This window comes from Labrus bergylta, chromosome 1 (genome assembly GCF_963930695.1).
Source record: "Labrus bergylta chromosome 1, fLabBer1.1, whole genome shotgun sequence".
NCBI classification, from domain to species: domain Eukaryota; kingdom Metazoa; phylum Chordata; class Actinopteri; order Labriformes; family Labridae; genus Labrus; species Labrus bergylta.
Window position 1 is genome coordinate 31311314 of NC_089195.1, and position 26726 is coordinate 31338039.

Genomic DNA, 26726 nt, shown 5'->3' on the forward strand with positions numbered 1-26726 from the left:
ATCTCTTCCCTCATCTTCTCTTGCGTCCTTCAGCACCGTGCCAAAGGGTCCGAGGACCCCTACAAAGAGATCGACGGCATCGCCACGACGCGCTACAGCGTGGGCGGCCTCAGCCCGTACTCCCACTACGACTTCCGGGTGGCAGCCGTTAACACCATCGGCCAGGGCCCCTCCAGTGATGTGGTGGAGGCTCGCACGGCTGAGCAGGCCCCCTCCTCTCCCCCTCGACAGGTACGGGTACCGAACCTGGTTCGAAGCTGAAGTCTGTCTCTCTGACGACAAACTGTGATCTGAATCCATTATTTAAGTTTCTCTGAGAATAACTTCTCCTCAGACTCGGTTGTCACAGAGTGATACAACAGAGTGTTACATAATGTGTCCGTGTGCAATATTTAGATTCTAGTCTCAAGTTGTCTTTAGTTCTTAACAACAACTGAACTTTATTTAGCAAAACTTGCCCAACAAAGCACATTTGATGTCACTTAATTACATAGCTGTGTTATATCCTTGATTCTGATTGGCCAATCACGCTATCTCTTTATGGCACACCACTGTTAACAGTATGACAAACAACCCGTTACTATGAAGAGCAGACGGTTGCTAGGGACACTAGCTCTAATCACAGACTCTGGGGGACTTACTAAAATGATATCAATCCACTGAAAGAAGTCCGGGTAATTTGACCTTAGTCTGGTCACTGTGAGGAAAAAGAGAAGAGCGGTAAAAGCAGAAGTGAAAAGAGTTTTTAAGATGTGAAATCTGAAGGTGGCACATGAAGTAAACATGAAGTAAACATGTAACAAGACACGAGGTCAGGAGAGTGTTTTCAAGACTGGTGAATGGTGAAGAAAATGTCAACTTAATCAGTGGGGTGTCCAGAGGGGAGGCCAGGGGTGGCATGGACCCCCCCCTAAAAGTCCTTAACCCTAATTGGCTATTAGGGTTTCATGCAAACTTGAACTGGTAATGTTTGAAACAAAGCCACTCATGTATGTATTTTTGAAAGTTCGGATTTTTGGGGTGACACTTGAGGGAGCCAATCATATTTCAAGAGGGGCCCATGCCACCGAGGCGGGACTTATGTTAAAAGCGACCATTAAGGCTTTTTTTTTATAAAATGCTGCTAGTAGTTTTTTTTTTTATAGATCAGTGCAGCATAGTTTGTGCTTATAATTGTAAATAAATACTTTGCACATTTATTTCATTAAACAGATTCAAAGGAAAGTAATGAACATTGTCTAACTTGCAAAATGACATTAACATTTGAGGTTTGCATGCAACTTTTGAAGTACTGAAATTGTGACTTTGAACGTACATCTTCTTTGTGTGCCATTAAAGGAAAAAGCTAAGAATATATATCTATATCTATATAAATTATATGTTGCCATATCTTGTGTTATAAGGTCGATATGATTGGTGAAGTTAGTCAGTTATATTTATCAGTGTGTGGATGTTTGTGTATGCCCACACATCACACTTCAGGCCACCCCTGCATAAGTCAAAGCCCCAGTTGGGCCACCCTTCTTCGTCTCGCTTCACCATCAGTGGAAATGTGATTCATATCAGCGAGGTTAGCTCTAACTGTAGATTCCAACAGAGTATTTGTTTAGCTGTAGAAATACATCATTGTCAAATCAATAATATAATCTAAAAATCAATGTTTTCTGGCATATTATTGATTTCTTAAGTGGCCATTTAGGAAACCGATATACTATAACTTGTCACCCTGTTGCTATAACAACCAGATCACTACACATTATCCCTCTCGCGGTGTTGGTGATAATCGTTCTGTGTTGTCTGCAGGTGAGAGGTCGCATGCTCAGCACCACAACAGCAATCATCCACTGGGATGAACCCGAGGAGCCGAACGGACAGGTGGTGGGCTACAGAGTCTACTACACCTCAGACAACACGCTGCCAGTCAACCAGGTGTGTGTGTCTGCAATGTGTTTGTCTTGCTTTTAAATCCAGCCGTGACTCACTCTAATCACTCCCGACTTGGGTTGTCTGCATTTAGTCAGATATACAAGTGTGCATCTGTGCGTCTGCTTTGATTCACACATGGTGTGTCGGGTGCTCGTGTTGTGCAGTGGGAGAAGCAGATGGTGCGCAGCGCCAACTTCATCACCATCCAGAGTTTGACTCCCAACAAGACTTATTACATCCGAGTGCTGGCCTTCACCTCTGTGGGAGACGGGCCGCTGTCCCAGGACCTGCAGATCATCGCCAAGACCGGAGGTAAGAGAGGGAGTCTGAACATGTACACACACAAATCTGAGCAAGAGTATTCTTCTCATTTCTCCTCAAAAAACTTAAAACAATTTATACAATCCATAATGATCTGACAAGTCCAAATACACATCTTATTTCAAGATATAAGAAGCAAAAAAAAAAAGGCATACATTGCTCAGAAGCTGCCAATTCAGCAAGTCAAACTTAAAGCTCGGTAGCTTTTTTGATTAATTACACGCAAGCATGCTTTGTTTTTTACTTTTTATATCTAGAAATAGTTTATTTGCACTTGTCCGGTGAATGTGGCTTACATTTAGTACATTGAGGTCTTTGTTTAGTGTAAATTAGACAAGTACGCCTGCTAAGATTTGAGTTTTATGCCAGAAAAATATCTTGACTTGATCTGAATCATCTTTTTGTTTCCTCATCTCCGTAGTTCCATCACAGCCTTCAGAATTTAAGGGTGAGGCCAAGTCTGAGACCAGTATCCTGCTGTCCTGGGTAGCCCCGCCCCAGGGTGGTCCCGATAACCAGATCACAGGATATGAGCTGGTCTACCGACGGGCCGATGACACAGAGGAGGTATCCGTTGCTCTCTAAAGCGTTTGTTCACACATGAACTCCTGAAGATTTCACAGGATGGGGACAGGATGTTGCTGAAAGCTGATTTAGTTTTTCACACATCCACCTCACAGCAGAGACTTTCCCTGTCAGATGGGGGGCAGGAGGGGGGAAGGAGGGAGGGGGGGGGGGGGGTGGTTCTCAGGAGGTAAGGTATGACATAAATCATGCAGAAATGATACTAGTACGCTGGCAGGAAAATGTCCCAGTTAAGTCAGAATGAAACGATCTGTCATTTGGGTTCACGCATACATCTTTGACTTTGACCTCATATAAGCCTTTCAGGTGTTTTTTTTTTTTTTTGAACAGTTAAAACATCCTCTTTTGTTCTGGTCTTTATGTTCACCTGACGTCTGACTGTCTTCATGTTCCCCCGCAGAAGAAAGTGAGCTTCGAGCCGACCGCCTCCTACCTGCTGAAGAACCTGAAGCCCTTCTCCTCCTACACCTTCCAGCTGGCCGCAAAGAGCAAGCACGGCATCGGGGCGTATACTAACGAAGTGTCCATCGACACGCCGCAGACGCGTAGGTCCAACCACAACAAAAAAAAAAAACAGTGATGTGTGTGAATGTGCGCGAGTGTGCTTGACAAAGAGAAAGAGAAACAATACAGTTTTGACAATGCAGAAATGAGGATGAACCACTAATAGATAGAAGCTAAATCTAATCTGAGCATCATGTATTTGTGAGTATTGTTTCCTAAAGACATCTGGCGTCTGAGGCACCGGTAGCCTAGTGGTTACTGCGCGCCCCATGTGCGGTGGCTACAGCCTTCCAAGCGGGCAGCCCCGGGTTTGAATCCGACCTGTGGCTACTTTCCCCACGCTCTCTCTCTCTAAGATATTTGTTGGGGCCTTTTTGCCTTTACTAGATAGGAACAGCTGAAGAGAGACAGGAAATGCTCGGAGCAGAGAGCTAGGGGAGGTCGTGCAGCAAAGGGGCCAAGGTCGGATTTGAACCCACTGCCGCTGTGCTGAGGACTATTGCCTCCATACATGCTGCACGCGTCATGACCGCTAAGCTATCTGCGCCCATCTCCCACCAATTTCTCACTCTATCCATTCTCCTATCTCTTAAATGAAGGCATAAAAAAGACATTTGGCATCCTCTGCTTTTTCTGCATTGTCACAAACGCTGTTTGAATCCAGACCTCAGATTGGATACTTCCACAATATTTCACAAAACTTAACGCTACAAATGCTATTTGAATCAACCGTATGAAACTAAAACTGATCTGAGGTCTGTAAGAGAGTGAGTAAAAGAAGGTAAGAGGTCAGAGGTTGTGTAGATAGAGGTGAGCGCTCCGTCATGGATCACAGAGGCTTTGGTAGGCTGTCAGGACGAGAAGTTATGGGCAGGTATGTTTGTGTGTTAACTCCGCAGTCAGTCTTTTTTGTGTTGTGCATCTTTTTGAAGTCATTCACGCCGTTTCCATCGATCAAAACATTTCTACCAAAACACAAGTTGACACGCCCATCATTCAGTATCTTTGGTTGGCCATCTTGCTTTCTTGACACACATTTTTTTTCTCCAGTGTTTTGTTTTCATTTTATGTTTCTTTGTCTTTTGTTCTCTGTCTCTCGTCTACTCAACGTCATCCCCCATTCCTTCACGGCAAAAACCTCACCTCTCCACCCACCGATAACAACATGCACACACGACCAAAATTACATGTTTATCACCCAAAACAACCCCCCCCCACCCCACCCCTCCCCCCCCTCCCCACTCCTCCTCCAACAAACTGGCCCCAAAAAAACAAATCAGTTCCTGCAGCGCCTCCCCAGGACATCACATGCACCAGCCCCAGTTCTACCAGCATCCTGGTAAGTTGGGCTCCACCTCCTCTGGAGTTTCAGAACGGCGTCATTACGGGATACTCCATCCAGTACTCCACCACCGAGGGCAACAAGTCGTCCAAAAGGATCGACGGAATATCCCCGGAAAGCTCTCCGTACGTCCTGGAGAACCTTGAGAAATGGACTGAGTACGGCGTAACGGTGCGGGCTCAGACAGAAGCCGGGGACGGACCGGAAAGCTTACAGCTGCTTATCCGCACTGAGGAAGATGGTATGTTCCAAAAAAAGCAAACCCTCCCCTCCCACTCCCTCTCTACCTGTCATAGCGTGATCCGCCTCACTAACAACGGCTCCCCTCGATAACATGGCGCCTAAAAGCTCAAAGCACCCTTAACTAACAACAGGGGGTCTCCCGCTGGCCTGCGAAGGCTTCAATCCATTTTAAGAGCCGCTCTCAGACCCTCCGCTTTTTGAAAAACCAACTCTGTTATTCCTCCATAACCGCCACAAACCTCTAACATCCGGAAACCTCCTCCTGCTGCTCCCTCACCACCGCTTCCTCGCATCAACGGCAAACCCCTTTTTTTTCTCCAGCCGACACTTGAATCCTCTTTTTTTTTACCAGAATTGTTTTTTCCACACTTTTTCCTTTTTCTTCTACTTTTTTACGATTAGGGGTCGTTGGTTTTCCTCTATTTTTTTCCACTAACCAGCACCAAAACAAAACCCTTTTTTCCATGGCTGTACCTTGGCTCTTCCACACCTTGGCTTTGACCCCCTTCTGAACCTCTCCTCAGTTCTAAGACAATTGTTTTATCATCTTTGAAGTAGCCTTATTTCATGTGTTTGTTATCTTTAATATTTAAACCAATATTAATGCCTTACATCCAATATGTATGTGGCTCCAGCTTTCTTTAAAGTGCTCACATATGGGATAGTCAGATAGCAAAAGGTGACTGAAGTTTTTTTCTTAGTATTTTTTATTTTTTTTTGGAGCAGTGTAGTTTTTGGCAGGACGAGAGCCGTTTTTCCTGATAACAGTATTTTCTCTTTGACTGCCTGCCTGCCACTGTTTATCTGCCCATGGCAACAAATCCTTTTCTATCTACCATTCTTATCTTCCTCTACATTTGCTTCTTATCCTCCACTGCTTTTTTACTCCATGTTTTTTCCTCAAGCACTCATTTTTTTTTTTACTATTTTGAATTTTGTCCCAGACATCAGAGCAGCTTTAGACTTTTTGGAGGGTTGTATTTTTTATTTTTTTTTAAATTTTTTGCAGCCTCTGGGTATTTTTTTTTATCAGCCCCTGAAACTGCTTTATATTTTTGATAAGGAAAAAAAAAAAAAAGTTGTTTCGCGTTGACTTGAGAGGTTTTGAGCGTGCATCATCTGTGACTCTTGACCCTCTATCCCAAAATGCATGTTGTAGTTCCAAGCGGCCCTCCTCGAGGGGTGGAGGCAGAGACTGTGAACGCCTCGGCCGTTAGGGTGAAATGGCGAGCGCCCGCCCCCGAAAAGCAACACGGTCAGATCCGAGGCTACCAAGTCCACTATATGAGGATGAACTACGGAGAGCCGCAGGGTCAGCCCTTCATCAAGGACATCCTCATTGAGGACACTCAGGTAACACAAAATCTAAGGAACTGTTTCTATACGTCTGATAAAAATCAGATTTTACTTCTTTTTCTCGCATTTTGAGCATCTTGAAGTTTCTCTCTAGCTAAAAAAATACATGATGATGAATCTGTTGATACTGATGCATCCATGGGGACTAACAGTGCTTTGACTCGTGTGACTATTGAGTGTAAATATTAAAACCTTTATTTTTCTGTTTTATTTCCTCTTTTCTCCACACGTTTCACCGTTCAGTGGGAAAACGATGACTCAACAGAATACGTGAGTACACCCTCCTTTCAGTCTCATATTTCATCCTAATAATCACACAGAGAGTAGACGAGTCATGTTCATGAAATCGCAGCTCTTAAATCTCCCATGACCAGGCCGATGGTTTTTATACCACAGAGATAAGCGATCATATGAGTCATAATGGGGTATTGGCAAAGGTTTGACGATTGTTTTTGATTTCTTTGAGCCAAGAAATTAAGAAAGTATTGTGTTTAGTCTTATGAGACAAGGCTTAATGAGTTTTTCGTGTCTGGATAGATGTTTTTGTTGTCACACATTGTCAGCTCTTTGGAGATAATTGGATGTAGTTGCTTTGAAATTCGTAGTTTTAAGATGATCACAAATTATGTCTCATGCTTCACTTCACAAAGCAGTCCTCAGAATATTGTTCCTGCGCCGGCTGAAATATGTTGTTGTAGAGACAGACTGAGTAATTGTCTCCACTTTACCAGACAGAAAGCACAGGATTGCACCTTTGATCCCCGAGGCTGCACCTTTTTAGACCAGTTTTGACTGGTCTGACCCAGACCTTCTTTTTTTTTTATCAAATTGAAGGACTGCTCATTGTCCTGAGGGTACACAGGAGTAGCTTCCTTCTGCAGCTGATGGTGTTTTGTTTTGTTTTTTGTTGTTGTTCTGCAGGATGTGGTTCTTGGAGATCTGAAGGCAGACACATCTTACTCTGTGTCAGTGGGGGCTTACACCGCTAAAGGTGATGGGGCTCGCAGCAAACCGGTTTCTGCCTGTACAGCCATGCCATGTAAGTGTCTCCTCAGACTTTTTAACCTACATACAGAAAGACAAAAAGCTACAAACACACACAAAAACAAGCACAATATGATATACAGAGCGTTTTTTTTTGGTACGTGGAATGTCTGCAAATTTAGATTTGGTGTTTTCAAGAGAAGATAATTAAATCAGTCATCAGCAAGTGTTAAGCTAAAACGAAGTAATAATAAATTAATACAAGAACGAATGAGGCCATTGTCCGTGCAGCCAATGAGACGTGAAGATTTATTTTAATTTGCAGCATCAGTTAATGTCTGATCAAATCTGCAAAGTCTGTTTTTTATCTATAAAGAAAATTTATTCCAAAAAATTCAACTTCATCAACTTAAAGCACCTATGAGGAGTTTTTAGCTGGTGATGAAAAAGACTGAGATGAATATTAATGCCTCTATATGAGCTAAAAAAAGCAAACAAGTCCATCACCGACAAGGTTGATAAAGTCTATGTAGTCATTTTTAATAGTCGTCAAAGCGCTGTCAGGGGGTAGGAGTGAGATAACGCCCACTGCACAAACACAATTAGACTTTTATTTCACAAATTCCACAGCAAAACATTCACAGTGAGTGACACATTTGACTTTTTAAAACAATAAACACACAATTTGCACATGTACAGGGCATTATCTGAAAAGAGAGGATAGGTACTGTTTTGACCACAGGGATATCCTCAAAAGATCTTTTCATGACTCTGTCTCACGCCTGTTTTCTCTTTTGACTTTTCTTTTTTTTTAGTGCCTGAGAAGCCCAAACTGATGGTCAGTGCCACTGATTCAAGCACTGCTCTGCTTCAATGGTACCCACCACAAAACCCGCCCACCCCTCTCCTGGGGTACCGCCTCACCTTCGGCCGTGTCGACGTCCTCCCCTTTACGGTTGTTGAGTTCCCCACCAAGGAGAACCGCTACACCGCCCAGGACATCCACAAGGGAGCCGACTATGTGTTCAGACTCTCCGCCCGGAACAAAATGGGCTACGGAGAGGAGGCGGTGAAGGAAGTGACTACTCCAGAAGACGCCCCGAGTGGATACCCTGAGAATATAATCTCTCAGGAGGCCTCTGCCACCACTCTGCGTCTGGAATGGAAATCAGTGCCGCTAATTGAGCAAAATGGGAAAATTGTGAAGTACTCGGTGCTGTACAAGGATATAAACAGCCGAGGGAACGCCTCAGAAGTCGTTGTGCCCGCTCCGGGGTCGAGCGTTTTGTTGGAGGGTCTGAGTGCCGATACTGTGTATGATGTCAGGTTGTGCGCGTTCACGTCTGTAGGCCCCGGGCCGTACAGCCCCGGCGTCCAGTGTAGGACGCAGCGGCTGGATCAAGGTAGGACTCATACTCGCTTTTCTAACAACCCCGTCCTCATTCCTCAGGATGCAGCACACGCTTCCTAACAGCACATTCCCACATGCATACAGAGAGTCATTCACACAACATCCTAAGTGTCCTTTTTTCGTTGTCTTGTCACTGTAGTCTTAGATCCTACGTCCTTTTCCCAAAACAAGGTAAGAGTCTTTGGGTCTTGGGGCGTGATCCCTGTCCTGTAACACTCACTGTGCGTGTTGACCAGTTAGCAGTTAGCTAGCTTGAGACTGGTACTAGAGAAATGTCCCCAGGTAAGGTCATTACTTTTGGATCAGTCGAGGGATTTGGTAAGACGCAAAAGCATATTTTTTTTGTTTATTGTTGTTTGTTGTTGTTGTGTTTTTCCACCCTAGTTTTTGCTGCAAACTTCCGAGTCAAGGCTTCCATGAAGAACTCTGTTCTGCTGTCCTGGGAGATCCGAGACAAGAACCCCGCCCAGCCGTTCACCGTGAGTTTATTTACATTTTATTAGATGTAAATGCAGTCGGATAAAACAGGATGGGTCTCATATGATGTTCAAAGAAACACAGGCAGGGTGCAAATAAAGGTTTGGGGAGGGGGGGGGGGGGAGGAAATGAAACTACCTGTTCAACAATGACTCACAGTGTGGATTCAGCAAGATTTATTTTAATGTTAAGAACTTTGGTTGTCTAGATTTGTTTGTGTTTGGTTGCCTTTAAGAATGTCAACCCTGGGGCGCTGGTGTCGCAATGGTTAGTGTGCGCGCCCCATGTATGTAGGCTTTGGTCCTCCAAGCAGGCGGCCCAGGTTCGAATCCCACCTGTGGCTCCTTTCCCGCACAAAAAGCCCAAGCATAAATTTAAAAAAAAAGAATGTCAACCCTTAGGGCCTAGTGGCTAGTGGTCTTCCAAGTGGGCGGCCCGGGTTCAAGTCCAACCCTTTCCTGCATGTCATTCCCCACTCTCTCTCTCTCTCCCTGATTTCCTCCTCTGTCTTATTTAATGTCTAAATGAAGGCATTCAAAAAAATATAAATAAATCTTAGGAGAAATACATTTTTTCAACTCTTCCGGTTAGATGATTTTGAAATCCTTGTGGGCATATTTGGCAACTTGAACAGCTGAAGGTCTTTCAATAAGAAAGAGATGGAGGGATTTTTAAGAATTATTCGAGAACTAACAAGATGTGTTGTCCATTTTATGCCATACACAATTTAACTTGAGTCTATTTCACCAACCCTTTGTCCAGATCCTGTATGGGAAGGGCCAGTCTGTTGAAGTGGATGGGAAGCTGACTCAGAAGCTGATCACTGGTTTGGAGCCGGACACCCAGTACTCCTTTCTGCTCACCAATCGAGCCAACAGCGCCGGGGGTCTGCAGCACCGCGTCACCGCCACCACCGCCCCCGACATCCTCAAAACCAAACCCACCGTGGTGGGAAAGACCAACGCAGACGGCATGGTGACTGTGCAGCTTCCGACGGTGCAGACGACAGCCAAAGTCAGGTAGTGATCATGAACCACTTACAGAGAATGATTTCTAGATGTGAGCGTTTGTGCAAATCACCCTGTGCAGAATTTGCTCCAATTAGGATGTTTTCAAACGATGCTGTGAGGTAATTTTCCCATCTTCCTCCTGCTGCTGCTGCTTTTCATTTATTGGTCTATCAGCTGGGATTTCTCCAACTCGCTTTGCTGCCAACATCGGAGAACTCCCACAACAGGCCAAATGAAACACAAAGCTGATAATCTCATCAGCTTTTTTGTTACCAAGAACAAATACAGATGCCAAGAAGAAGTAGTCCCTCAGCCTTAACAGTACAACCTGATCCATTAACTGCTACTTACATGTTGTCACGACTGTTTGTTCCTGTCACTTCAGAATACATTCGATTCATTTCACAGGACTTTAGTCTTTAATTGAAATAAGACAAAGTACTTTTTCCCATTTGGTCACACTGTTACAAGACCGTGGAAGCATTTTTTCATGCTTTACACAGATAGATATGTCTCCTTCTCTTCCCTCTCTAAAATGCAAAACCAACATTTATATCATTTCATATAACTCGACATCAGAGCTGTAGCAAATACCCAGTTTCTCCCATTGACAGAAATAACTCTCTACTGTATGACTTGTCACAGCATGTGTGTGTGTGTGTGTGTGTGTGTGCGCGCTTCAGTGATGAATGATGCACTGAAATGAGTCATCTATTGAGGACACATGGACGGTTTTGGCGTGCATGCACTCAGTGCTTATAGTCTGACTCCTGGAAAATTCCCTTCATCTGATGATTTAGCTTCTGTTTCACACTCTTCAGACAAGGCCCGTTCCAACTGCAGCAAATGATACACGCTCCATCTTTAAAGTAGAAAAATATAGGGAACAGTTGGACATAAAGGGACATATCTTATTTAATGGCCCATGCTAAGAGTTAGGTAAGAAGATCAAAAACATGTTCATGCATTTTATACGGTTTTAAAGCTCCTCTGAGGAACTTTCCCTGTGTCGAATTTGGCGCCCCCTGTGGACAAAGCAGTACGTCTCATTTCTCTGCTGATTTTGTCCTGTACATGTGTAGGTATTATTTAAACCAAAAAACTCACCCAAAAGGAACTCTGTCTGACACCTACGGTCTGAGGCATACATTTTAAAGGTTTATTTTTGGGAGCTTTTTATGCCTTTATTGTATATATAGGACAGTGGATAGAGACAGAAATCGGGAGAGAGAGAGAGGGGAATGACATGCGAGAGGTCGGATTCTAGTCTGGTCTGCCGGCTTGAAGGACTATAGCTTTCGTCAACCCCTAAGCTACAGGCACCCCCTTTATAGAAATGAACCTTGTGGCTACTCTTTTCCTTTTGCGGGTCAAAAGAAGTCCACACAATTAATTTCCGTCTGTTTTTCTAACCAGCTAAAAACTCCTCAAAGTAGCTTTAAAATATAAAATAAAGGAAACCGTGTTTTTCTTTGTATGTGTTCATCACTAAAAAAAAAACTTTGGTTTAAAGTCAGAAAATCTGCCCACGAGCACCTCCTTTAATTATTGAATTAAAGCTCAATAATTAAACAGCTGAACTAAAGTAACTAAACAAAACAGATATTATATATGAATAAGTCAGCAGAACTTGTTAGCCTTATAACCATGCTAGCAGTGTCCTTATGCTTAGGTAAATGCATTCATGCTTGATGTTGAGTCAAGTAGTTTAACTTAGTTTTGTTCCCTTTTGTGTTTTTAACTCCTCAAACTTTAAAAGGAGTTAGGGTCTTAAATGAAAAGGAAAGCTTTATCTCTGTTTCTATCAGTTCTTTTAAGCCTCCTCCGTCCAGTGCTGCCCTCTGTCTTTAAATCTGACAATGATTAAAGCTAGCCAATCAGATGTATTTGTCAAACATCATGATATAAAAGGTGCTTCTTGGTGTGTTTCAGGGGTTACTATGTGGTGGTGGTGCCTCTGAAGAAACAGAGAGGAGGGAAGTTCCTGAATCCCTGGGAGGAGCCTGACCAGATGAACATGGATGAGGTGAGACATGCAGCTGACAGGAGATGAATCCAGTCAGAGGCTAATGAAGGACTCAACAACAAGCTTTTTATATCATCCATTCATCCATCCATCATATATCTATCTATCATCCATCCATCCTTCCATTTACCATCAATCCATCCTTCAATCATCCATCCATCCTTCCATCTACAATCCATCTATATATCTATCTATCCATCCATTCATTTATCATACATCCATCCTTCAATCATCCATCCATCCATCCATCCATCCTTCATCTACAATCTATCTATATATCCATCCATCAATCCATCCTTCAATCATCCATCCATCCATCTACAATCTATCTATATATCCATCCATCAATCCATCCTTCAATCATCCATCCATCCATCTACAATCCATCTATATATCCATCCATCCAGCCATCATCCATCCATTAATTAACCATCCATCCATCCTTCAATCATCCATCTATCCATCCATCCATCCATCCTTCCAATTACAATCCATCCATCATCCATCATCCATCCATCCATTTACCATCAACCCATCCTTCAATCATCCATCCATCCATCCTTCCATCTACAATCCATCTATATATCTATCTATCCATCATCCATCCATCCATTTACCATAAACCCATCCTTCAAACATCTATCCATCCATCCTTCCATCTATAATCCATCTATATATCTATCCATCCATCAACTATCCATCCATTCATCCTTCCATTTACCATCCACCCATACTTCAATCATCCATCCATCCATTTACCATCCATCCATCCCTAATCATCCATCCATCCATTTACCATCCATCCATCCCTAATCATCCATCCATCCATTTACCATCCATCCATCCCTAATCATCCATCCATCCATTTACCATCCATCCATCCCTAATCATCCATCCATCCATTTACCATCCATCCATCCATCCTTCCATTTACAACCCTCAATCCATCATATATCCATCCATCAATCCACTCACCTATCCATCCATCCTTTCATCCATCCGTGTATCATACATTCATTTTTTGTCACATAACTGCCCTTGTCACAGACTATCATAGTACTTTGTGAAATGAGTCTTAATGTAATTCAAAAGTCAAACAATAGTGCTTAGTCTACTGACAGGGTTTTTTTTCTCTCCATGGTATCAGACCTTTTGTATTTTGTTAAACAAAGGTGAATGACCTTGTCATCCATTGCCTGTTCAATCCAACAATACTTTTCCCGTAACATTTCCCGTTTGATTCCACTCCTTGCATTTTTCCAAAGACTTCATCACCTCATTACGCCGTCCTGAAAGCCCATTCATGTGTATGAGATCGGTTTCAATAGAGGTTTTATGGGGCCCACTGTCTCAATGGATAAATGACTTAGCAATTCAGTTGATGATGAAGACATTTGTGCTCAGGTGATAATGCTCTTTACAGCCCATTATTCCTTCTCTGATGAGGGTTTTTGTGTGGGGGAAAGACTGCGAAAACTCCTTTCCCTCCCCGTGTTTTCATTAAACTTGGGTATACAGCTCCGGATATGAGGGATATGGTTTTTTTTGTTGGAGGGGAAAATGTTATTAAAGTTACAGAAAGATGGCTCCATTGATTTTTCTTGTTGATTTGTAGCGTGACTGGCCTTTGATGCTGCACTTTGTTTGAACTTGGCATTTATCACATGAAAATTACAACCGTTTGATGCCTTTTAGTCCCCCGTTTCTCCTGCCTCTCATCTTTTCTGTCAATCTCTTTGCTCTTTTCTCGATGAACTCCCCCCTCCCCCTCCTTCCCCTCCTCCCTCTCCTCTGTTTATCTACCCATACACCGTCTTTCTTCCTTTTCAGCTCCTGAAAGAGATCAACAGGACCAGCATCAGTCGTGCCCTCCGCATCCGCAGACAGGCCGGCCAATCAGATCCAAGAGCCTACGTCAGTGCCCACTTTAAGACCCTCCCCCTGGAGTTCACGCTGGGCGACGGTCGGAACTACGGTGACTTCCGCAACCGTCCGCTACAGAACGGACAGGAGTATGTTTTCTTTGTGCTCGCGCTGCTCGACCTCTCTGAGAATGTGAGTATAAAAACACAGACACACAAAGTTCAACCTTCTAAATACAGTTTTGCTCATAGACTGTATAAAGAATGGACAGCTCAAGAGCTCCTGACAAGTGAAGCCAAAAGATTTAGAGCTCTCCCTGTTGACTGGCCCCTGTTAAGCTCCTAAACCCCGCCTCCTCCATGTTAACAAGTGGAATATGAGGCAAACTAAAAAGTTAACATTAAAGTTTACGCGTCGGTGAAGTTTAGTTTTAATTCGTTATTTGATGTGAAATGATTGACAGCTCTGTTGGCAAATGCAGCTCTTGCAGCGTTATTTACCAGATTTGCAGAGTAGATGAACAGCTGTCTCCTTCAAAGCGCTGTAGACTGTGTTGCTTTATTGAAGTGCAATATTTCAGTGCAGTTTGTTTTTTGTTATTTTGGCTTCAGTTTTGTACAATGAAAGAACATGGAGATGTGTTGTCCATATTTTTATACAGTCTTGGTTTGAACTAATTCATGTCAAAATGAATACAACCATATCTTCCATTTTGCAGACTATGTTCGCCACCAGCCCGTACTCTGATCCCGTGACATCATCCGATGTGGATCCTCAGCCAATCGTGGACGAGGAGGAGGGTCTGTTGTGGGTGGTGGGGCCCGTGCTGGCCGTCATCTTCATCGTCTGCATCGTCATCGCCATTCTGCTCTTCAAGAGGTGAGGACAGCGGGGGTTTAATCCAGGATGAGACGGTCTTTGTGTGATTTACTGGATTGATGTGAAACTGAGGGAAGAAATCAGGAAGACAGGATGAGGGATTAGAGAGACGACAGTTTTGGTGTAAACAAACGTCTTCACATAAGGACAACAGAAACTCAAACAGGGTTTACTTCATTTTATTTTCATTGTAGCCTGTTGTGTCTTTGTGTAATTTACTCAAAATATTTTTGGTCAAATACAATTTTGATATAATCCTACCTTGAAGTTCAGGTAGTTCAGGTATGGCCAACTTTGCTTACCAAGAGGGTCTTTTATTCCCGCTGCCAGAGGGACAGCAGTAGCTCAATCTGTAGGGACCACAGGGTCGCTGGTTCAAGTCCTGGTGCGGACCACGCCTGGAAATTGGTCTGGTAGCTGGAGAGGTGCCAGTTCACTTCCTGAGCACTGCTGAGGTGCACTTGAGCAAGGCACTGAACCCCCACCACCACCAGCATGTAAAATTGAATTTCCCTAAGCAGGATAAATAAAGTATTCCTTCTTCTTCTTCTTCTTCTTCTTCTTCTTCTTCTTCTGCTTCTTCTTCTTCTTCAGAGGGCCAAATAGTTACAAATTCATTTTTTAACCAATGTCCTCAACAACTCAAAACCAGGCCGAGGTCGAGCACAGCCCGGTTTATTCAGTTACCTTTTCTGTACTTACGAAACATAAAGAACTACAAATCTATTACACTCATCCCATCTGAGTCCAGCTCTCAAGATCTCAAGTGTTTTGTCTTGTCCCTGTTCTTTAAAACCATTACACAGGTGGTAAAGTTGGCCGACGTGACAGATTTGGGGAGACGACATTACCTGCCATTAGCATCATTCATGATAATCATCTCGTCTTCTGGCTAAAGCTTTGTTAATGCACAGGAGGAAATAATCACTGCGACTGATGCGGCATTGAAAAATGATTAACCTTGGTGGTAATAATCTAAAGTTAATACACCCTGGAGTGTAACCTGTTGGGGGGATTCACAGCCATTACCGTCCCGCTCACGACTTAAGACCGCGCTAGGTTCAATATATTTCTGTGATGTTATCATATTATTGAAGTCACAGTTAGAGGGTGTCTTGGGAGATAACATCCTGGGTGAATGGGTTTTGACGATTTGGATTAACACCGGCTGATTATCTTTGCATCCATAGATGATGCTTTTTCACCTGCCGAGCATCGTAACAAGAAGGAACGTATTAGCTTTAATGAGAGGGATAGAATAATGAGTCCTGCTCTGCTTCAGTCCCTGCTGTTTGTGGAATGGACACTAATGATATTCTTCTTCTCTTATCATTCTTTCATCTGCTCCCTCTCCGTCGTTTGGATCCAGCAAACCTGACAGGTAAACAAACACTTCTTATCCTCGTTTCCTCTGTCCTACTGAAACATTCAGATAGTAGACGCCGGTAGAGTCAGGGTCACTGCAATGTTTTTTTGGTGACTACATAGGAACCAGTGTTGAAAACTGAAGCCAATGCAGATGTTTTAAAAAAAAAAAAAAACTGCAGTTCCTTCAGTGTCCACTTGTGGCTGGATGCAAAAGCCATGAAATTCCCATTTGGTCCTATATTAAAAATGCCTGATTGCACACAGACATAAACATGTTTACAGCCTGGTTCAAGCAAGGAATTTGGACTTAATAGTTAATGGCACCCCTGGCAACCCCTCTAAACCCGTCCCTGTCTGTACAGATAGAAGGAATAGTTTTCTGTTTCTATTCTCTGATTTTTTTAATACTTTATACAAATTTAAACACAAATCGCGGTCATGATTAAGAGCAGTAATCTGCACACTTTCATCCTTGTTTCATGCAGGATAAGGTTTGCTGTCTGTGTTTGCGGTTATTGTACATGCTGTGTGTTCATCTGTTATTCCAGGAAAAGGGCCGAAGCTGAGGGCAGGAAGGGCAGCTTCCCCTGCAGCAAAGCCATGTCGTCCCATCATCCCACTGATCCCGTGGAGCTACGCAGAATCAACTTCCAAACTCCAGGTAAACTACACACACACACACACACACACACACACACACACACACTCCTGTAGACAAACACGCACAGACTGTGTGTCAGTCAAAATGTGAAGTCAGTAGTATCAGTTTTGTTGATAAGATTAACCCTGCTGTTGTTTCCTTTTCCAGCGTATCGTGTGTCAGTGTACCGCGGTTATCGGCGCTTGTCAAGTTAGTTGGTCTTAGTCCGCCACAGATCTTCTCCTCCTCTCTGCTGTCGCTCTTCTGCAACATTCATTTTCTTTCTTTCTTTCTCTCTGTCTCTCCTTCCCTCCTTCCTTTTTTCTTTCTTTCTCTTTTTTCTTTATTTCGATCTCTCCTTCCTTCCTTCCTTCTTTCTTTTTTCTTCACTTCGGTCTCTCCTTCCTTCCTTCTTTCCTTCCTTCCTTCTTCTTTCTTTCCCTCTTTCTTTCTTTTTTTTCTTTACGTCGGTCTCTCCTTCCCTCCTTCCTTCTTTCTTTCTGTCTCTCTGTCTTTCTTTCTTTCTCTCTTTTTTCTTTACTTCAGTCCCTCCTTCTTTCCTTCCTTCCTTCCTTCCTTGCTTCTTTCTTTCTCTCTTTTTTTCTTTATTTCGATCTCTCCTTCCTTCCTTCCTTCTTTCTTTTTTCTTCACTTCGGTCTCTCCTTCCTTCCTTCTTTCCTTCCTTCCTTCTTCTTTCTTTCCCTCTTTCTTTCTTTTTTTTCTTTACGTCGGTCTCTCCTTCCCTCCTTCCTTCTTTCTTTCTGTCTCTCTGTCTTTCTTTCTTTCTCTCTTTTTTCTTTACTTCAGTCCCTCCTTCTTTCCTTCCTTCCTTCCTTCCTTCCTTCCTTCTTTCTGTCTCTGTCGTTCCCTCTTTCTTTCTTTCTCTCTTTCTTCTTTACTTTGGTCTCTCCTTCCTTCCTTCCTTCCTTCCTTCCTTCCTTCCTTCCTTCCTTCTTTCTTTCTCTTTGCCGTTGTCACGCTAACTAACCTTCCATCCCACATAGGATGAAGCTGCTTCAACCAACATCTCATCAAAATGTCTTTTTGGAGTACTTCTTGAAGACGTCCCAAAATTCTTTTCATCATCCTAAATTTTTAACCGCCTGTGTCATGTTCTTTTTTTATCGTCCCCGGCAGTGTGCATACACTCTGAGGACATGTCCCTGTGCCTCAGTAACTTCCCCAACACGCACATTGTTCTTTCTCTCTGCCTGGAGAGAAAATGGTCACTTAACAATCAAAAAAAAAAGAGAAACGCTTCCATTTGCTTCCTCCGCTGACTCTGGACAGAACGCTAAACAACACCTCCTCTGAGAATCCTTTCTCTTAACATTTTCCTCTGAAAGACTTTAGCCGCACACGTATCCAAATTGCCTTTTTTTTCCTTCTTCTTTTTTCTGTGCTCTGCAGGCATGGCGAGTCACCCGCCCATCCCCATCTCCGAGATGGCAGATCACATCGAGCGCCTCAAGGCGAACGACAATCTCAAGTTTTCTCAAGAGTACGAGGTAGGAATGCCGATTATCTGCCCCTGAAAATCTTTAACTCGGGAAATTCGGCTGGTTTTGTTCGATGCACACACACACATATTTATCGGTGACTCCACGTATTTTTGCTCAGTTTCAATTTCAGTATTGAGCGCTGTAGATTGAGCCCCACATACAGAGCCTCTACAGCGGCATTTTGATAAAGATAAAAGCTCCATTTTCCTCTCCCTGCTGTCTTGTTGTTATCTATACAAATATAACGGGGGGGAAATTGAAATTGCAAGCTCAAAGAGGGTTTGCTTACAGCCAGATGGTTATCAGGCCCTCATTTCTACGCTCTGGTGGAGAGAGGGGAGAGACAGAGATAGAAATAAAGAGGCAGCGACCGAGAGCAGTCGCACTCAGAGATACAGGGCGCAAAAAAAAAAAGAAGAAGCTTCTTGATTAGTTTCCACCAACTTGCAGCACAAAAAAAAAGGGAGCATTTACTCCGAGATAACAATGTGCATGAACTTGGTGTGGTGAACTGTTGCGCCTAATAGGACAACACATCAGTAAAAAATATTTCCCAGCATGCTGGCTGTGAAGCAAATAGCGCACGCATTACATTGAGCTCCACAGAGAGCTATTAAAGGGGTAAAAATGTTTTCTTTTCCTTTATAAAAAAACAAAAAAAAGAGAGGCAGTTTAGACCGACGGGCACTGGTTGAAGAAGGAGACATGAGGCTCTAATTGGCTACCACAAGAGAGAGAGAGAGAGAGAGACAAATTGTCTGCGACAGAGATACGCACACACAACAAGGGACGCATTATGCAAAGAGTAGAAAAACAGAGCGGGGAGAAAAAAAAAAGCGTCGGGGGAGAAGGATGGAGATGGAGAGACGGTTGAGGGAGAAGCCGTACGTGTAATTGTGGTGCGAGCTTGAACCTCTCTCTCTGTGTGTTGAGCCTCACATTCTCTCTGCATGACTGTGCGCTTTGTTCGCTAGTGAACCTTTAACGAGGGGACGAGAGAGATGGATGGAGGAGGGAGCGAGAGAGAGGGGCCAGAAATGATTGCGGTGTAATAATCAGGCACACATGATGCTGGGCAGCGTGTGGAAAGCAGCCTCCAACACACACACACACACACACACACACACACACATGCACACATCCAGTACCACTCCTGTCCATTCCCCCCCCCCCTAACCAAACCATAATTATGTGTCGTAAAATATTCAGAATTGCTAAATTGCTCTGGCTCTCTCCTCCTCGTCCCTCTCCATCGACAGCCTCATAATGACCTCATGTCTGCCTCTCCCAGCTAACAGCGGTGGTTACACTGTAATTACCCTCCAGGAACTTAATGTGTTGGTCTAACACAACCATCCTCTCTCTCTCTCAGAGGAATTTATTGTGCTTTTATCATCTTTCTGTAGCAGCTCTCCGGGTCGGGAGTATTGTCTTAGAAGGTGGAAAGCCCCTACATCATTGTTGTTTCTTGAAATGAGATATTGTGTTTGTGGAAAAAAAGTTCAATACGAGCTTGTTGAATTGCAATTTGTATTTGGTTGCTTGTGGTGTGGCAAGACTTGGCTTTAGATTTTTATAAGATGGGAGAGGGGCAGATGGGTTAAGATGCAGGAAGAAGGATAGGGACAAACGAGGCGGGGGAGGGGCGTCCACCAATGATCCCAAATATTACTGACATGCTACACAGGGTCGTCACAATACCAGATTTTTAAACTTTGATACGGCTGAAGTAAAGATTTTAACGATATCAGTATCTGTTTTGTTACCGTGGCAACAACAAAGAGACGTCATAGGCACTCAATTTGTGGTGATTTCTTGTTTTTAATGAGCAAAAAAATGCAGGCAAACTCCTGCTCACTGCTCACAAGTGCACAAATTCATTTTCTGAACTTAAAAACGTTGCCAGAGCACACAGTTATCTCAGAATCACTGGAGGCAGCCATTATTAAAAATAGGACCGAAGATGTGAAACCTTTTTAAAGATTGGGTACTTTGCTACTGTGGATCATTATATTTATTTTTATTGAAGATAAAGAGAGATTGTATCGTTTGGAAAGTCATGCAATTGACCACCTTGGCTCATGCTGGTGGGAGCGTCAAACCTCAGGCATTGAAACCTTAAAGGACCCCGTGAGGAGCCATTGTGACGATTTGGCGCCCCGTGTGGACAAACTAGTATCTTATCTCTTTGCTGTGTTTGTCCTGTACATGTGTAGGGAGTGTTTGATGAGAAAACTGTAACCAACAGTCAGATTTATAACTCGTTTGTAAATGTTTACAGTGAAGAAATCTGGAAAAAAAAAAGTGATTTTCCTTAAGCACTGATTTTCTTCTCATCTGACACTTACTTGGCAGTGGGCGTTAAAAATGACTACATAGAAAAAGTTGTTTGAATAGTTTGTTTACTTTTGTAGGACAGATAGAGGCATCACTTTTAACTTCAGGCTGTTTCATAACCAGTGAAAACTCCTCATGGGGGCTTTAAAGTCACAAAAACAACATCATAAACAACATTAGTTCATAAAAGTCTATTCTCTCTGTCGGTGTATTTCCTCGGTCTTGTTCTGACCTCGTCCTCTCTCTCTCTCTCGTCTTGTAGTCCGTCGACCCCGGTCAGCAGTTCACCTGGGAGAACTCCAACTTGGAGGTCAACAAGCCAAAGAACCGCTACGCTAACGTCATCGCCTATGATCACTCCAGGGTCATACTCTCCAGCATCGAGGGTAAGAAACCCACGCCAGTGTGTTTGTGCGCCACTGTGTGTGTGTGTTAGTGTGTGTCACTTCTATCTTTGTGGGGACCTAATTGAGAGTGAGGACATTTTTAGGAAGTGAGGGGATTTTTTTTTTTTTTTCCACCTCTTCAAAGTGCTGTTTGAGGTCGATGACTCTGTTTGTGGGTTAAGGTCGGGGCAAGGCTTCTAATGGGGCATGTCGCTGTGTGGGTTAAGTTTGACTTTTTGAGTGCATTATGTCAGCAAGAGTCCCCACAAGTATGTGTGTTTAAATGTATATGTGTGACTGTGTGTGTGTGTGTGTGTGTGTGTGTGTGTGTGTGTGTGTGTGTGTGTGTGAGGGATGGAGTATTAATAGCCCAAAGATGTTTTGCATCGTCCAATCCTATTCAACGCAGACACAGCCTGCATCAGCGATAAAAAAAAAATACATATCAATTTAGGATTCAAACAAGCTCCTGTTCCAGCCCACTTTGTCACCACGTTACACATTCAATCGGCCTCTTACTTGACCAGTTAAATGCTCATGGAGGTAAATTAAAAGCCTCTTCACAAACACATTTTCATTATGTGCCAGTTTTTGCCGCATTTAGACGGCCTTAAAAATGCGAAGGGAAAATAGTCTTAGTCTTGTTCTCAGTGTGTGTTTTTGAAGCGCACTCACCCACCTCAGCCGGGAAAGACCTGAGGCAGAGAAACTGGCAGCTCCGATGTGAAGAGAGGGATTCAGTGGGAGGCCAAGCCCAAACAGATGAGCCTTATCTGGGCAGAGCATGTGTGAGCAGCCCTTCCGCCCCCGCCTGTCCTGGAGCCCTGGCTGTCTGTCTTTTCTTTCAGCTTAGAAAACACATATACTCTTGAGCATGTCCAAACACACTAGAGCAAAAACAACGCACACACACACACACACACACACACACACACACACACACACACACACACACACACACACACACACATGCACTCAGCTATAGATTTAAAACACATGTCCAGGATGTGCAGAAGCATAGATATGCACTTTAGCTCCCAGTTTTCCTCCACAGATGCTCCTGAGCACACCGTCTCTGCCAAGCCAGTGAGGCCACCGAGTGACTGGAAGTGTGTGTGTGTGTGTGTGTGTGTGTGTGTGTGTGTGTGTGTGTGTGTGTGTGTGTGTGTGTGTGTGTGTGTGTGTGTGTGTGTGTGTGTGTGTGTGTGTGTGTGTGTGTGTGTGTGTGTTTGTTTGTTTAATCTGCATAGTGCCTCTGCTGTAGTCCCTTGCAATAAAGTTGCAGCACATCAAAGCATTTAGGCAAGCTGTCTTTTAAAGACTGAGGTTGATAAACATATGTTGAAGCTCTTCTTACCGTCTGTCCTCATCCAATTTAAAGTAAGTTGTATAAACCCCCCCCCATACGCCTCTGTCATTTCAAAGTGTCTGCTGAGTGTGTGGGTGTGTGTGTGTGTGTGTGTGTGTGTGTGTGTGTGTGTGTGTGTGTGTGATGGGGTTTTTTACGAGCATTTGGGACTAAGGGGGTGTCCATAAAAGAAGCAGCGAGAAGAGAATCCGCTGCAGGAGTCTCTCTCTCTCTCTCTCTCTCTCTCTCTCTCTCTCTCTCTCTCTCTCTCTCTCTCTCTCTCTCTCTGCCGGGATTCTTCTGTTTGCTCATTGACTTCCATCTTTTTTTTAAAGTGTAAACCGCTATCAGACGACTCGGAAGGAGTTTTTCTGTCCCAGCTCGGCAGAATCGGGTCACGGCTCAATGCACGCGTACACGTCCGTGTGTGTGTGTGTGCGTCTCTGTGTGTGTACTTTGCCGTTTTTAGTGTATGTGTGCATGTTTGAGCTATGACTCAGTGATTTTTGGGATTATGGTATTAGGCCCCAGATGAGCAGGACTGATCCTAAATCAAACACACACAGACGGTCTCTCTCGCATCACACACACACACACACACACACACACACACACACATGTACACACACACAAACACACACACAAACACACACACACATACACACACAGACAATCCCCTCCAGGACAAGCAGTGTCAGCCGAGTCTTACAGAGAGACGGCCTTACAGTCATATTGCCATTCAAAGCGACACATCCAGAGTATACTCAGATTAGGGCCCATGATCGTCTTAGCATTTATTATAAAACAAGACGGCTGAACAATCCCAACACCAAAGAACGCTTGGCCCTGTGAAAATAATAATCGTGACCTCAGACGATCCCCCCTCCTCTCCCCTTTCTTACTGGGACATAAACCTGCTTTCATACTTTCATTAGACTTAAAATAATCCTTATAGTTTTTTTTGCGGTCAATCAAAATAAGAATCTTCTGCTTCTTATCAGAAACATTCGACCCTGATGTCATTCATCATAAGTCCGAGACAGCAGAAAGACACATAAGACGAGCAACAGCAGCGTTTGGTTTAACCTGTACCCCCTTTACTCCATCACTCTTCATTCACCCTCCTCAATTTGTGCAACATCTCTTTCCATTTTCCCATCACAGTCGGTAACATTCACTTTTGTCCTGCAGGTGTCCCGGGCAGCGACTACATCAACGCTAACTATATCGACGGCTACCGTCGTCAGAATGCCTACATCGCCACTCAGGGGTCCCTCCCTGAGACTTTCGGGGAGTTCTGGAGGATGGTCTGGGAGCAGCACACGGCTAATATCATCATGATGACAAAGCTGGAAGAGAAGTCAAGGGTAAGGAAAGGAGACTGGGCGATAGATAAGATGTTGTAGTTAGGATGACTTTTAAGGAAAAGCGGAGATAGGACATGAGATCGTAGGGGAGCATATAAATGATGAAGAGAAGACAGAATTAGCATATCGGTCTGTTGGGTAGGATCAACTACAGAGGTGCTGTAGAGTACGGTTGTCAACATTGTAGATACTTAAAGGTCACATATTCTGCAAAATCCACTTCCCCATGTTTCTCTAACTCTAATATGTGTCTGTAGTCCGTCTACAAACCCCCCAATTATAAGAAAAGTCCATCCTCTCCATCTTTTGCCTGCTTCACTTTTCAGAAAATGTGTGCTCAAACAGGCCGTTTGGAGATTTTCCCTTCATGACATCACAAAGGGCAGTAGCCCCTCCCCCAGGTGGGTGACACTCCCACAGCTAGGTGTTTGTTCTGCCCTCTGAGTCTGCCTTCTCACCATAAACAATAGGGCATGGAGCGAGAAAGCACTGAGACACCCGAGCCCTTCCAGAGAGGGGGCGTTGTCAGACACAGCTCATTTACATATTTAAAGGTACAGACACAGAAACAGCCTGTTCTGAGCAGGGCTGAAATAGAGGGGTTCAAATACAGGATCAGAGTGGATTTAGAACAAGAAACTTCACAGACATGTTTTTTGGGAACTCTGAGACTTATTTAAACTTTTTGAAAAAAAAGTATAATATGTGACCTTTAAATACTTTTTCATACCAGGTGTTTTGAAACAGTAAAATGTCTTGCTTCACAAAGACTCAGATCCACAGTCCTATTTTTAGCCCAAAGAGAGAGAGAGAGGATTGTCTAAATTTCACAAATACATTGCCAAGTTATGGTGTTTCACACTACTCCTGTAATTAATTTTTTTTTAAAAAAGCAGAATTAGGTCTTTAATATTTTACATTAAAACCAGGGTTGTCAAGATACCAGATACCGTTATGAGTCTACATTAAATCAGGCTGTATCAGTGCCTGTTTCAATACTATGGCAATAAAAATGGAGGTCCAATGCACCAAATAATGGTGTACCATTATTATACCAACACTTGCAGGAAAACTCTTGCCCACTCTCTAAATTGCACAATTACATTGAAAATACTTTTATAGACTTTGATGCTCTTTCTTTTTTGCTCACAGCAGCTTTTAGTTAAAAAATAGAACGGATGATCTGAAGTTTTCTTTCACAGCTTTGGTACTTTTCTGTACTATTGATCACTTAAATAACCAAGATTGTATTCTATTTTAAAACATGTGGTATCAAAGTATCCAAAAATGTTGACAACCTTACATTTAACGCCTTAAAACCGATAAGTATGGATGTCTGTATTTTAGACCTTTTTTTTCCCTTGGTCTGAGCCACTGCACATCGGCTAGCCCTCAGTTTGGCTCGTGTGTAGCAGCAGCGTTCTGTTTTTGAAGAAATGTTGTGGAGCTCAGCAGCTCTTGACAAACAAGAGGAAGATATAGTATAAGGGAGAGTGGATGTTCAACTACAGGCACTGGAAAGGTAAAAATAGGTATAAGTTATGGACATGGTAAAGTAGAACTGTAGGCAGGAGACCATCAGGAACATTAAGGGACAGGATGATGAGGTTAGAAAAACAGGCTGAGTCTGAGAAGAGGAAGATCATTTTATAAGCTTGAATCAGTGAGACATGGGGTAAGAAAAGTAGAGTTTGTTTAGAGTTGAATAAGGACAGAAAGTGATCGGACATGGTCGGTTTGGCAGCAGTGAAGAGAGAAATATGAATTTTTAAGGCTGTGGAAGGGTAGTGGAGTCCAGATGGATTCAAGAGAACAGGGCAGGCAAGGAGAGGACAAAAGAGAAGGAGCTAAGACACGCCATGTAGAGGAAAAACTGTTTAGCGTTTACACCACCCAAAAGAAGTATGCATCTGTATAGAGAGAAGAGTAGGGCTGGAGTCTGCACTGCAAACATTCTTATCTTAACAAATGGGTTTGTCTAATATCAAGTCAAAAATATCTGACAAAAGCCTCAAGTACAGAGGCTTTTGTCCTTAAAGCGGGCAGCCGGATTCAAATCAGACCCGTGGCTCCTTTCCTGCATGTCATTTCCCCAAAAATAAAGCTGCCAATGCAGTTAGCAAAGATTTACTCAATCAGATCATTATCTTATTTCAAGAAACTTTACAGTAAAATGTGTTTGTTAAGTTACTTGAAATGAGAAAATGATCTCATGTGTCCGTTAACCTTGTTTGTTTTTGCACTGGCAGCGCTCATTATCTTACATACTCAATCTAGTTCACCGCTAAAACACCCTCCACGTCAGCTGTTTCAGCGCTGCACTCACAGCTCTCTCAGTTGAAAATAGTTCAACTTTTGGATCACCTCGAAAGTGTCACTTCTCCCTCTCTGGCCAATCAAAAAAAAAGAAGAGGTGGGACTTCTGATACCAGCTCTGTCAACACCAATGGTTAACGAGAAACTTGTCTGACTCCAATTCTTTTGAGGGTACAATTTCCGGGTCTAGAGCCGCTTACACCATTTTGTTCTGCGCTTTGTGGAATTCCTTTGAATAAAAGTAACTATTAAACACACGGAGCAGTTTAAAACAGACTTAAAGTTTACCTCCAAGGGAAGTGAAAGTGTTGCAAGCCAACTTTTGTAACCTAGCAACCAAAACGCTGATGAGAAGCGCTCTGAAACAGAGGTTGTCGGTGCTGCCAGCACACAAAAAAATCCCTCTCTGGACACAACAAACAACCAGTTCAGGCCTTTATTTTTGAATGTAGTGAAATAAGATGTTAATTTAGACATTTAAGGTGTACTTGCCCTTATATTTAATAAAATTATTTATTTTTGACTTGAAATGAG

At 43.3% G+C, this 26726-nt stretch overlaps 1 protein-coding gene across 13 annotated transcripts in view; it reads left to right on the forward strand.

Moving 5' to 3' along the window:
• Positions 1-26726, forward strand: part of ptprdb (protein tyrosine phosphatase receptor type Db) — a 190703-nt gene that overhangs the window by 144624 nt on the left and 19353 nt on the right. For 6 of the 13 annotated variants that reach the window (XM_065959143.1, XM_065959148.1, XM_065959146.1 and 3 more), the window contains 21 exons: positions 34-231; positions 1804-1929; positions 2091-2238; positions 2669-2814; positions 3233-3377; positions 4617-4919; positions 6081-6274; positions 6521-6547; positions 7199-7316; positions 8077-8664; positions 9057-9151; positions 9912-10168; positions 12092-12185; positions 14016-14240; positions 14767-14927; positions 16297-16308; positions 16844-16956; positions 17104-17145; positions 18347-18444; positions 21038-21161; positions 23701-23876. In XM_065959143.1, the coding sequence (XP_065815215.1) occupies positions 34-231; positions 1804-1929; positions 2091-2238; positions 2669-2814; positions 3233-3377; positions 4617-4919; positions 6081-6274; positions 6521-6547; positions 7199-7316; positions 8077-8664; positions 9057-9151; positions 9912-10168; positions 12092-12185; positions 14016-14240; positions 14767-14927; positions 16297-16308; positions 16844-16956; positions 17104-17145; positions 18347-18444; positions 21038-21161; positions 23701-23876 (3390 nt within the window). The remainder of the gene's footprint in view (positions 1-33; positions 232-1803; positions 1930-2090; positions 2239-2668; positions 2815-3232; positions 3378-4616; positions 4920-6080; positions 6275-6520; positions 6548-7198; positions 7317-8076; positions 8665-9056; positions 9152-9911; positions 10169-12091; positions 12186-14015; positions 14241-14766; positions 14928-16296; positions 16309-16843; positions 16957-17103; positions 17146-18346; positions 18445-21037; positions 21162-23700; positions 23877-26726) is intronic. The other 7 variants (XM_065959149.1, XM_065959150.1, XM_065959152.1 and 4 more) reach the window with 4 other exon arrangements.